The sequence below is a fragment of the Solanum pennellii genome, chromosome 5 (assembly GCF_001406875.1).
Source record: "Solanum pennellii chromosome 5, SPENNV200".
Classification (NCBI taxonomy): Eukaryota; Viridiplantae; Streptophyta; class Magnoliopsida; order Solanales; family Solanaceae; genus Solanum; species Solanum pennellii.
Window position 1 is genome coordinate 1485556 of NC_028641.1, and position 12567 is coordinate 1498122.

The 12567-nt window shown below is 33.5% G+C and overlaps 2 protein-coding genes across 7 annotated transcripts; one reads left to right on the forward strand and one right to left on the reverse strand.

The window, feature by feature from the left end:
• Positions 1–2263: 2263 nt before the first annotated feature.
• LOC107020521 (wall-associated receptor kinase 4) lies at positions 2264–4181 on the reverse strand. Its single transcript, XM_015220924.2, has 2 exons — positions 2612–4181; positions 2264–2514 (listed from the first exon to the last, which is right to left on the reverse strand). Exons 1-2 carry the CDS (start codon positions 3444–3446, stop codon positions 2435–2437), a joined length of 915 nt encoding a protein of 304 aa, XP_015076410.1. The 5' UTR covers positions 3447–4181; the 3' UTR covers positions 2264–2434.
• Positions 4182–5426: 1245 nt separating this feature from the next.
• On the forward strand, positions 5427–11543 carry LOC107020518 (pentatricopeptide repeat-containing protein At1g05670, mitochondrial). 6 transcript variants are annotated; one of them, XM_015220920.2, is made up of 6 exons: positions 5427–5506; positions 6471–8945; positions 9129–9201; positions 9500–9780; positions 10193–10576; positions 10675–11543. In XM_015220920.2, the coding sequence occupies exon 2, from the start codon at positions 6561–6563 to the stop codon at positions 8817–8819; it is 2259 nt and encodes a 752-aa protein (XP_015076406.1). In that variant the 5' UTR covers positions 5427–5506; positions 6471–6560; the 3' UTR covers positions 8820–8945; positions 9129–9201; positions 9500–9780; positions 10193–10576; positions 10675–11543. The 6 variants fall into 6 exon arrangements, with proteins under 6 accessions (XP_015076406.1, XP_015076408.1, XP_027772941.1 ...); XM_015220922.2 differs by lacking the exon at positions 5427–5506 and having other exon boundaries at positions 5513–8154; positions 8317–8945; XM_027917140.1 differs by lacking the exon at positions 5427–5506 and adding an exon at positions 5513–6348.
• Positions 11544–12567: the final 1024 nt, after the last annotated feature.

Here is a 12567-nt window from a genome sequence, read left to right on the forward strand (position 1 = left end):
AGAAGTGAGTTACTAGCCGTCTAACCAATCTGCGAATCGATCGATCGATCGATCGAGCTCTCATTGCATGCAATTATGTGATGACAAACCTCTCATTCTAATTTAGTGCTCTTCGGACCATGCCAGATGTGATATTTGAATTTAGTGCTCTTCGGACCATGCCAGATGTGATATTTGAATTTAGTGCTCTTCGAATCGCGCGAAAAGAAAACTTATTTGATTTTATTTATTTTGGATTTTTTCTCAAAGAAATAAGTAATAAATCTTATACAATATAATTAAGGATTTCATCAAGAAGAAATAGAAAAATTTAGTATTAAAGAAACATGATCCAATACATATAGCTTTTTATTACAATGAGGATATAAAGAATCTAGCTAGTCTAGATTGGAATCCTTTAAAGTACTTTATTATCACCTTATGATCAATTATATATTGCTATGCTGACATTTTTTTTTTAAAAAAAAATAAATTAAAAAGGGGTGATAAGATGCTAGCATAAAAATATGCTAGTATTTTCTTACTAGAAAAGGATCAAAAAGAAAAAAAAAGTAAAACATTTCAATTTCTTAGAAAAGGTAATAAAAATTGACTAATAAACAAGTGAGATCAATATATTTTCTTTAACGCGCTCTATCTGGTCGTGATAATGAAAGAGAACTCTATATACTAAAAAAGAAATTTGCTTTATTTCTAAAATGGAATATAGAAAGTGGTACGATATGAGGCTCGACAGATCTCGAGCATAATATGTGCTACTATAAAAAAAAAAAAAAACTCTACTCACATCTTAATCCATAGTTCAAGAATGACGCGATCAGAAAAATTCTCTCCTGAATAAAATATCAAAAGATCTTCTCTTTCGTTTTCATTACAAACAAATAAAGAATTGTAATAAAATTAATGACAAGACATTTTTTACCTTATGGAGTCTCTAAGTGAAGCAACATTAGTCATTAGGTCCCAATTAATTACTCTAATTAGAGAATGATTATCTCCATATTTAAAACTTTTATTAGAATTCTTTACACATTAATCAAAGGCCAAAAGCATGGTGAATTTTTCATGAAATTTTGGTATTCGAATAATTTGAGAATATTTTTTTTTTGCCTACCATTGTTATGGAATTTTTTTTTGGAGATAAAAGAAAGAATATTGGTGAACAAAATGATTCTTTTAAAGTGGAGGGTGCTCAAAAGAAGGAACATATTCCTTTTATCACTTCTTGTGTATGTTATTTTTATAAAATAATATATCCAATTTGATTCTTCTAAGTTCTTAAAATAGCCCTATATTTTCAACTAGTGTAACATATTATGACCTATTTCATGCTAAGAGTATATTAATATATTATCACTTAAAGTACGTGGTCTTTAATTAATGAGTGTAATTCTTTTTTTTTTTAGTTGTGTTTTCTTTTGAGAGGAGTTGTGGAGTGCGCTAGAAGTCGGTCGTTATAGCTTTGTTATTTAACGTAATAAATGAGTGATTTTGGATTGGTAGAATGAATTGAATCAATAAATGATTGTCGGATATTTTTATTGAAGAATTAGTTGAATTAACGTATGACGTAGTTAGGACTTTTCAAATTTTATTTGATCAGAGAGAATCAAGATGAATTCGACAACTCATGTAAAAAATTATTTATTTTGTTTATTTTCTAATAATTTATTTGATTAACAAAAAAAGCTTCTCTTCTTCTTATATATATATATCAATAAAAGATTATCTCAATATTTTGATTACTTTTCTCATGGGTCCATTTTGTTAACGTACTTCGCCTAAATCAATTCAATTTTTATATGTGTTGAATTCGGACAGAATAATCAAAAAACAAGTCATATTTATGGGCTAATTTTGTCATCATAACGTTTTAACTCTACAAGTGTATTTTGCGACTTAATGTAAGTTTATAACCTATTTGATCAATTTTTTAAAATCTGCTTATTTTAAAAAGTATGTTACATGTCTCAGAATACAGAAAATGTACTTTGAGATTACTACAGATTACCCAAGGCGTGATTTTTGTCCAAATATATGATTCATGACATGAAGATTTTAGGTTAAAATTATGTCCCGCTTAATCAATTAAACATTGTTCAATCAGAATAAAAGGTCAGATCCAAATTTTGGTATTCCAAAAACAACTAAATTGTAACCAAAAGTATCCTTTTGTTCAACTTTTTCATTTTATCAAAGAATAGAGTATCATCTTGCTCTTTAAGTTAAATATAAATAAAGAGAACAATTATTCAAACAAAGCTAAAGAAATTAAATTTGATCATTTTAGCATAATGTAATTGCCCAACACATACAAAAATGATCCAAAAAAAAAAAAAATCCACCCTTTTGCATTAACCTCCCTGTTTTTTCTCAACCATTATTTAACATTTTACAACAAACCAAGAAGATCCAAGGATTCTCCATGAATCAATTAAAACCAACAAAAGATTGTAACATCGTACATTAACACGAACACGATGAACAATCCCAACGCGTTAATCAACAGAACCCCTGCAAGAAAAAAGAAAAAAAAACGCACGCTAGCTCTTGTGAATACGACAGAACTAAAATATCATATAAGCGCAAAGATTAAATTGATCATACATACCAATGTGCCATGGAACATTTCTGAAGCTGTTACTCCAAGATGATCCAAGGAAACAATCGTTCGTCGTGTTGAATCCACTAGGGCAATTGCATACAAATGAACTATAAGGTCCTCCATATCCACAAACACCATTGCTTTTTTCACAATTAGCACACATATCAGGATAATCATTGTTGAAATTGAACTTGTATTTCAACGCGATCCCATATTTCCATACTTGAGGATTCAATTCTTCGCCACTAAAGCCGTATAAAGCAGAGTATGATGAACACTGCAACTTATTTAAGTCCATCTCAAACGCGGGACCAAGATCAACAGGTGTGTAAACACAACAAGTTGAAATTGGTAAATTGAGTCTACTAATAGCTTGACAAGAATATAATAAGCCACAAACAGGGGCACCCTGAGAGTCACACATAGGGAAAGTTGAGTTAGTCCCTTCATTATTCGATTTGTAGATTGACGAAGAATCAGTTGCACAATCAAGCAACGCGAAAACTGTTTGATCATGAAAGGTAAAAGGCGCGTTAGCGTCTAGACTAAAGCCTTTACTTGGTTGTGTACAAGCACATGTTGACATAGAAGGGTCAGTAATGTACATGATTTGGTGGTCGTAGTCTATGGATGTAACAGGATAACATCCTGTGTGTGTCTTGAAAGAGAGTTGTTGATTGTTGCAGATAACATAAGGTTGAAATCGCGGATCGCCACAGCCAGGACCAGTGCCAAAAGGGTATTTGATTGGTATATTGCCACATGATTTTTGACAAGTTTGTGATGTGATTAGTGAAGGAAGAAGAAGTATGAATATAATGCAAGAGATCAGGAAGTTCATGTTTTGGTTTTGAATATGAAAATGTAGAGAAGGCAAGGGAGGGGAGGGAGGAAGTGAAATGTGGAAGAGTAGTGGTATATAAATATAAATGTATAAGGTCTAAAGGTAGTGTCAAATTGATCTTATTTTATGGCCTTATGGGGATTGTTCCTTTTTCTTGGACTTGGTAATGCATAGTATTAAAAAGTCTCAATGTTTGAGATATCCCGGGAGAAATCACGAGGTTTCACGTTTTAAATAAAGTGAGTTCTTTTTGTTTATTCAAATGGATAGAATTATTCAACATTCGTGTTGGTGGGAGGTAGAGGTGGACAATGGACATATATCGTCGAAAATTAAATTTTCGAATCAAAGTTTGATTGTGATATCGAATCAAGAGTTATCCAACATTTGCGTCGGTGGGAGGTAGAGGTGGACAATGGACATATATCACCGATAATTTAATTTCCAAATCGAAGTTTGATTTATGATACTGAATCAAGAGCTCTTTCTGTTTGTTCAAATTTTGATGGATAGAGTTATCCAGCATTTATGCTGGTGGGAGGTCGAGGTGGACGATGAACATATATCACCGAAAATTGAATTTTTCGAATCGAAGTTTGATTATGATATCAATCAAGAGTTCTTTCTGTTTGTTCAATTTTTTTTTATGTATAGAGTTATCCAACATTTGTGTTGGCGGGAGGTAGAGCTGGACAATGGACATATATTCTACATTGAAGTTTGATTACGATACCAGATCAAACTACGAAACTTTGATATTTGTTATCTAGCTACTTTCAATTACTAAATTACGAAATCAAATTTTGATTCTAATTTTATTTTATGATTTTTTCATGTGTATTAATTAAGTGCCACCAAAAATTGCAAATGTAAAAGGACATTTATTATAAGCTTCTAATGTTTGCTTTTTTAAAAATGTAAGACTAGTTTGTAAATGCATGGTGATGGAGAAATAACTTGTAGATTTAATTTAATTATAATATTTAGAAGTTTGAGAACTCTAATAATTGGTTTGATTAGTTTAATTATGTCAATGATTATGCTTCCACTAAAAAAAGAAAAAAGGCATCTTTTATCTTTTGTAATGTAACACAACTATATTATTATACTATATAGTATATATAGGTGCTCCTCTTGCCAGCAAGTGAGCCACTTTAATATAGTAATAACAATCTTTACTTTTTTTTTAGTTTGTTTAAAAAAATAGCATTTTCTTTAATTTATTTGGAGATTGTTAAATTATTTTTTTTTGATGATATACTTTTAAGTATTATATGAATATAATTACAGTTTATTTAATTTAATCCGCGATAAACACTCTGTCATTCGCCTCTCTCTCCAGAAATCTCATTCGTCACTCTCCCTCGCCTCTCTCACTTTACATTAACACAAATGTATAAATTGTGTTTGTATAAAGAGAAAGAAAGTTGTATATACAAATACATATCTCGTCCTATACATTTATAATTATACAATACAAATATTCCCCTGCCTAGTTCTTTTTTATCTTTCTTGCTTTATACAAAATACAATGTATAATTTGTATTGTGTAAAGTAAGCGAGCGAGAGAGAGAGAATTTTTTGAACACAAATGTTTTAATTCGATTCAAATGTATGCAAGTTCAAATTTTATGCAGATATACAAGCACAGTCATTGATACATATGCATATTATATATATATATATATATATATATATATATAAAATTATTTAACCGATATACATATACAATCGTTGCGTTTTTTATAGAAACGAGATGTCTGCCTACAATTTATACAAATGAAATGTTCTATAGCAAACATAGTTTGCTATGTCGTGCGAATAGCAAAGCTTTGGCTATATAGCGCTGATGTGATTTTTGTGTTTGCTAAACCTAAAATTTATTCGATTATTTTTAGTCGAGACCGACCAAATGTGTAACTTGGTTGTCAAATCTAAGCCCATATTTCTAACATATGTCCGGCCCATCAATTTTATAATGGATATTTTCATAGGCCCAATTTGATTCCAGAGGATTCAACCGCCAGCTTTCTTCTCCAACGAAGAATTGTGTGTTAGTAAGAACCCTAATCCCTTTTTTGAATGATTATTCATAAATTAAGCTTGTAAATGTCATTTTATGCTTCTAATTGGATGTTCTTTTGAGTTGATTTTCATTTTTGTAGCTTACAGTTTGAGATTTGCTTATGTTGTAGACTCTATTATGGATGGAATATGTTAATTCTGTCTTTAGAATAAGAGAATTAGCATTTATATATCAATTGGCTGTCTTACAGGATATTGAGTTTTTTTTTAAAAAATAATATTAAAGTTCCTAGCTTTCTGCTCTTTTGGTGATTCGAACTTATAATTGTAGAGTTGAAGGTAGAGGATGCTTACTATCCGAGCATTGAGCAACCCCTTTTTGTTGAATAGTGAGTTGAATGTTTAAGTTAGCTGTTTCTGTTATGGATGTTTATTTATTGGTGAAGCAATAACAGCATCAGCCAGCCTTCACTGCTTTCTCCACCAAGAAATCTGACCAGAAAAAATCCACTTTCCAGTTTTCCTACTTATGTTTTCGTGCACTTTTGTCCAGCCATCTGTTTTTTATTGCCGATGTCTATCGGAAACAGCTCTCTACCTCAGAGGTAGCGGTAAGGTCTGTGTACACTCTACCCTCCAAAGACAAACACTTTTTTGTACGAAGTTTTGTTGTTTCTTATTGTAATTAGAATTGAGAATTTGAGAATTGGGTTTTAAAGATAGGTTCTTTATGAGAAAACAATATTTTTTGATAGGTTCTTTATAGTCGATCTCTTTTTCTGGTAAATCCAAGTTCCTTTTCCTTCACTGGCATTCTGCTAATGTGGCAAATTTCTTGATTTATCTCTTCCTCTATAGCAGCAGCATCAGATAGGTTGATTTTTTTTTCTTTATTCGATTTCCTTCTTTTCTTGATGTTGCATTTGCAGAAATTGACCTCTTAACAAAAAGTTACTGTAATCAATGTTTAATGTGATCATCATATTTGTTTTACAGGTGACAAAGAGATGAAGTTTCTATAAATTGATTTTATACATGGAGGAGAGCCATGGCATTTGCAAGCTTTAATGGCTCTCTCAAAGAGATATGAGGAGGTGTTCTGCTTTTGTTTTTCCTTACCATAGTCAAGTCTTGTCTTATCATCGATACTTGGGTTCTGTGACAAAACACATGTCATTCTTTTCATATTCAACTAATTCTGCAGTTGCAAAGCGTTCTTGCCTAACTTTAACTGCCGCGAGACCTTTTCCAGATTATTCGCCTAAAAAACCCTCCGTTAGAGACTTTGAACTTGTGCAGCACGTATCGACTTCTATTAAGCAACGTTACTCTGAGCATGTTCGGCGTGTTTTAAAGCCCTTTGAATCAAAAATCAAACCTGACCACATTGTTTGGGTTCTCATGACCATAAAGAATGATTACAAACTGGTTATAGATTTCTTTGATTGGTGGTGTCAACGGAGGGACCCGTCAATTGAGGTCCGTTGTATTATCGTGCATATTGCTGCTGCACAGAAAGATGCAAGGATAGTACATAGGCTTATTCATGATTTTTGGGCAAGACCCAGTGTAGATGTGACAGTTTTCTTCCCCCAGTTTCTTGAAAAGTTAATATACACTTATAAGGATTGGGGTTCTAATCCATTTGTTTTTGATATTTTCTTCCAAGTGCTTGTAGAGTTAGGAAGTCTAGATTATGGAAGAAAACTTTTTGATAAAATGTTGCACTATGGCTTAGTTCTATCTGTCTCTTCATGTAACTTTTTCCTTTCACGTCTCTCGCATGAGATTGAGGGGCACAAAATGATGCTAAAGGTCTTTAATGAATTTTCTGAAGTGGGTGTTTGCTGGGACAATGAATCTCATAATATAGTGATCCATTCTCTTTGTCGGATAGGGAAAGTTAAAGAAGCTCATAACTTACTCCTGCAAATGGAGCTGAGGGGTTGTATGCCCGATGTTGTAAGTTACAGCACTGTGATTAATGGATACTGTGCCGCTGGACAGCTTGAATCAGTGATGAAGATCATCGAAGAAATGCAAGTAAAAGGATTGAAGCCAAATGCATTTACTTTTAACAGTATAATTCTTCTTTTGTCAAAGAGAGGGAAAGTGCATGATGCCGAGAAAATCCTGAGGGAGATGACTTCCCAGCGAATCACTGCGGATAATGTTGTTTACACAACTCTTATAGATGGCTTCTGCAAAACTGGGAACATAAGTGCTGCATATGGCCTGTTCAATGAGATGCAGAGTCTTAACATTAGCCCTGATTTGATAACATATACTACCCTTATTTCTGGTCTGTGTCAAACTGGAAATATTGTTGAAGCAGATAAGTTGTTGAATTATATGCTTGGCCGGGGGTTAGAACCTGACGAATTCATTTATACAACACTTATTGACGGTTATTGCAAGGCAGGGGAGATAAGGACAGCCTTTTCTCTTCACAACAAAATGGTTCAGATGCAGTTTGTGCCAAATATTGTGACTTACACTACACTAGTAGATGGGCTTTGTAAACTAGGGGAACTTGAAACAGCAAATGAACTTCTCCAAGAGATGTGCGGAAAGGGTCTTGAACTGAATATTTACACATACAACTCACTTGTTAATGGTTTTTGTAAAGCTGGAGATGTGAATCAAGCGTTGAAGTTGATGGAAGATATGGAAGCTGCAGGTATCTGTCCTGATGCTTTTACGTATACTACTCTAATGGATGCTTATTGTAAATTAGGAGAGATGGGCAAAGCTCATGGACTACTTCGTCAAATGTTGCTTAGAGGGCTCCAACCCACAGTAGTTACATTCAACGTTCTGATGAATGGCTTTTGTATGTCAGGGATGCTACAAGAGGGTGATAAACTGTTGAAGTGGATGTTGGAGAAGGGTATAATACCAAATGCTACTACTTACAATTCTCTTATGAAGCAGTATAGTGTGCGAAATAATATGTGTATGACGTCAGAAATTTACAAGGGGATGCTGGACCAAGGAGTTGTACCAAATGCCAATACCTTTAACATATTGATACGAGGACATTGCAAAGCTAGAAATATGAAAGAGGCTTGGTTTTTGCACAAGGAAATGATCAAGAAGGGATTCACTCCGACATTAGAGACTTATCATGCACTCATCAAAGGGTTTTTAAGGAGGAAAAAGTATTCTGAGGCGAAAGAATTGTTTGAAGAGATGAGAAGATATGGTTTATTGGCAGATAAAGAATTTTACTCTATCTTTGCGGATATGAACTATGAACTAGGGAACTTTGATTTGGCGCTTGAGCTTTGTGATGAAGCAGTAGAAAAATGTCTTACAGACAAGACTGATAACAGGAATGCATGATGGTTGTCTGACATGATTCTGCATCCTGTAGCTATTTTTGGAACCAGTGACAAAAAACTAGTTGCCTTGCTCCCAATGATGCTAATCTTTTTCGTGCTGTCAAGTCGGTTCAAGTTGTGTTACTCTGTAAGTTGTCAGATGATATTTTGAGACATGCGAGTTTACTATACTTGGTATTTGTGTATTTAATTTTTAACTCACTTCCATTTCCAAAGAACTAAAGCTGAGTACAGTTTTAGATGCATGCTGCAATTTAGCATTTGGGTGCACTTTTTCTTTCTTTGCTTAGATTTGCACCATTGAATGCAGGGAGGTGAAGGGAGGACCAATTAATCACCTTTAAAACAATCCCGCTTGGATCAGAAAGAAGCATGCAAGCTAGGTAAAAATTGCAAATTCATGTTTCCTCCTTTAATGTAAAATGGAAAACGCAACACGTTAGACTATACTCTCTTTTTCCCATACAAACCTTTATATGAACTTCTTTGGTAAGGGTGCAAAACTTTAAATGGACTTGTACATGGCTGTGCTATACTTTTATTTTGGTGGGGTGGGAGGTTGGTGTTGAGGATGTAAAAACAGAAACTCCAAGGCACCTCATTATTTTAACCTATATTTGATGTTCCTAGCTGCAGAAGTGCTTGTGGTTGATCTAACGTTCATCTTTCTTCGTGAATCAGGTGTCGTGGACTTGGAGTTCTACTGCAGTGAAGTATAGTAGAGTATACCACCAATAAATGTCAAAAAGCACCGGAAACCAGGAGAAGATTCGTGAAAAGCTGTTGTTTTGATATGTGGAAGTAGCGGTTTAAAGAATGCATGATTGTTTAACCCAGTTTAAACTGTTGGAGGAGGATAGATGATATTCAATGACTATTTCTTGATATGTATGAAATTTTCAAATAGCTCTCACATGTTGGTAATTATGCCATAGACCTGGTGGTATCAGTTTCAGGAGAAGGTAAACTGTTGATCATGCAATTAATTTAACTTTAAATATAAGTCAAAAGCAGTAGTAATCAAGTATCTGTTCTGATCAAGTTTGTTTTTCAATCACCTATCAACTGAAGCTAAGTTAATTCTTTGGTGAGGAAATTGATGTTGCTTTGAGGTAGCTTTGCTGTTTTATTCTTTTATTAATGTTTTTTCTAATTAAAACGTAGTATAAATATATGATATGATATGTTTCTGTGGTTAAGTCTCGCATTATTTAAAATAGCTAGGGAAATAGTTTAGCTTTCAGGGTTGATCACGGTTTTCATCTTAAGAGTTGCATTCTATCTTCTGCGACATGATAATGTTGCTCCACCACAAACTATATCTTGTGTATTTAGTATAATACTAATCTCATAATCACAGTGCAATGACTACAGGATGAAGCTAGTCAAAAGCAGCAGACAGTAAAGAACAAGGACCGAGCAGAGATCTGCTTTAGCAACGTGACCATCTGAAGGTGCAGAGGGACCTGGGCTCTCAGCAGTCCTTGCTATCTCCATCGAGCAAGTGTAGTTGCAGCGACTTGGACGAACCACTCTGTATACACCGGTGCTTGTAAAAACATAGGTATCCTTCCTGTTATCCTGTCCAAATGAGAATATGTAACCTAAAGCAGGCAATGGACTATTGGGAACTGAGCTGCAATTGAGAGGGGAATCATGAGCACAACTGAAAGAAATGCCTCTTGCTGTAAAGTTCCCACTGTTATACGGATTTTCTTGAGCTGCCCAAAAGTTCTTAGCATACAAATCTCCATAGAGGTAACTGCAAATGCAACCATCCTTCTATTAAGTTGTGTTCACTAATGTACAATTTTTATATCGACAAGGGTGTTCATGTTTACCTTCCATATATGCAGGGATCAGTCTTGGAGCGATAAACATAGCCACCTGATATGGCTGCACATCGAACTTCTTTATTTATATCAGAATGGCGGTATCCTAACACTGGGAAGATGGGATCCTCGAAATCATCAGCTGAAGCATTTTTTAAGCGTAAAGGACCTTCATACATGCTCCATCCATAGTTTCCCCCTTTCGTGATGATGTCAACTTCTTCATACTGATCCTGCATGATTCAAATGATTTTCAGAAACTCACGTCAAGATACCAGGTAGCATGTTATGTCTGTTGACAAGATCTTAACCAACAGAGATATAATAGGTCTCAACAAAAATGAGATTGTCATTGAACCTGGCCAACATCTGCACAGATGAAGTAAGAAGGCCTTTCTGAATCAAAGCTACAGCGCTAAGGGTCTCTCAGTCCAAGCGCCCAGATTTCAGGCTGCAAATCCTTATTTTGTGAATAAGGATTATCTCGAGGAACCGAATAGTTACCCCAATATCCAAGGTCTGCAACATATGGTGCTTGCAATGAAACCTTTTGAAATGGAGGTGGTAACGTAATTCAACATGGTATCAGAGCTGGTATAAGCCCGAAAGAATCAGACCAACAAAGATTGGCTGTTTAAGAACACAATTGAGTGAAAAACCAACCAATGATGGATTTGGTGCAGTCCCATTAGCACTTAACTCTGCAACAACAGAATGGTATTGGCATGGCTGCTTATAATATAATTTTTAGTTTTAATTTTTTTGTTTGACTTTCTTTTTAGTCTATTTCAAGAAGATATCACATTATGCAATTCTTTAATTTTAAACTTTTCATACATTTTAGAACACAACATTTCATTACATTCTATATATCTAACTGTAAAATTCAAAAATCTTCTTTTACTTTCTAAAATTTCATCTCAAGTCAATAAATCAAACAATATTCAGGTCTCACTTTTTGAATCAACATGAATTGTGCTGTGATGGTTGAAATCCTTATGTCCTTAATCAGACGTCTTTAGTTCTAGCGTTAGCGTGAAAACAATCTAATCGAAAATATTGCCACAAAAATGAATTTGTAATGCACAAATTCAATTTTAATCAGACGTTCATACGAATATCAAACCGAAAATCAAAAAACCTTAAAAGTTCCCACTTCTTCTAGATAAAAACAGCACAGAACAGATAGGTGATTGAAAAACAAACTTCACTCACTTTTTTTTTCCAATTCGATGTTCGATATTCATATTAGAATCTGATTATTTTAGATTAAATTTATATAAGAATAATTAAGTGATTAAAAAATATAATTTTAAAAATATTTATATATAATCTAATAAGCCGTTACGGTGGTGAGTGGTGGGTACGAAAGCTACGAGTGAAGGTTGGTTTAAAAAGACTTTAGGGTATCGTAACATTATACTCATACATAACTCAAATATATACTCCTTTAAGTTATAATTCAATTGATATATTTATATTATTTTATTCTATATAAAGTAAAATAAAATAATATATATAAATAACTAAATCACGCGTAACTAATCTCCACTTCGTTACTTACATAATTCTAACCCGCATAAACAACTCCTTAGTATACAATACTCCTCATGTCTCATATTAATCGTTCACATGCCCCTTTATAAAGCTCCTTTAAAAAAACATAAATAAAAAGAATAGTTTCAATTCCTTTAAGATTTTTTTTTTGAAACTTTACAAATTTATTTACACTTTAATTTTAATCAAAGGATAAAATAGTAATTCTCTCTTGATTTTGTAAGTCGATAAATAATTTAGAAATAACTATTTTTGATAACGTGGACAGTTGATATGTAAACAGAAGGATGGAGTATCAAATCAAAGTTACTCATAATTATTAATGCTCGATTTAGGTCCCTCTATCCTCCCTCCCACGTT

Bases quoted from the DNA above. Each gene is read 5' to 3' on its own strand.
- LOC107020521 (XM_015220924.2), bottom strand. From the start codon at position 3,446: ATGAACTTCCTGATCTCTTGCATTATATTCATACTTCTTCTTCCTTCA. The intron at 2,515-2,611 runs GTATGTATGATC...TTTTTCTTGCAG, and splicing joins AAATGTTCCATGGCACATTG to GGGTTCTGTTGATTAACGCG.
- LOC107020518 (XM_015220920.2), top strand. From the start codon at position 6,561: ATGAGGAGGTGTTCTGCTTTTGTTTTTCCTTACCATAGTCAAGTCTTG.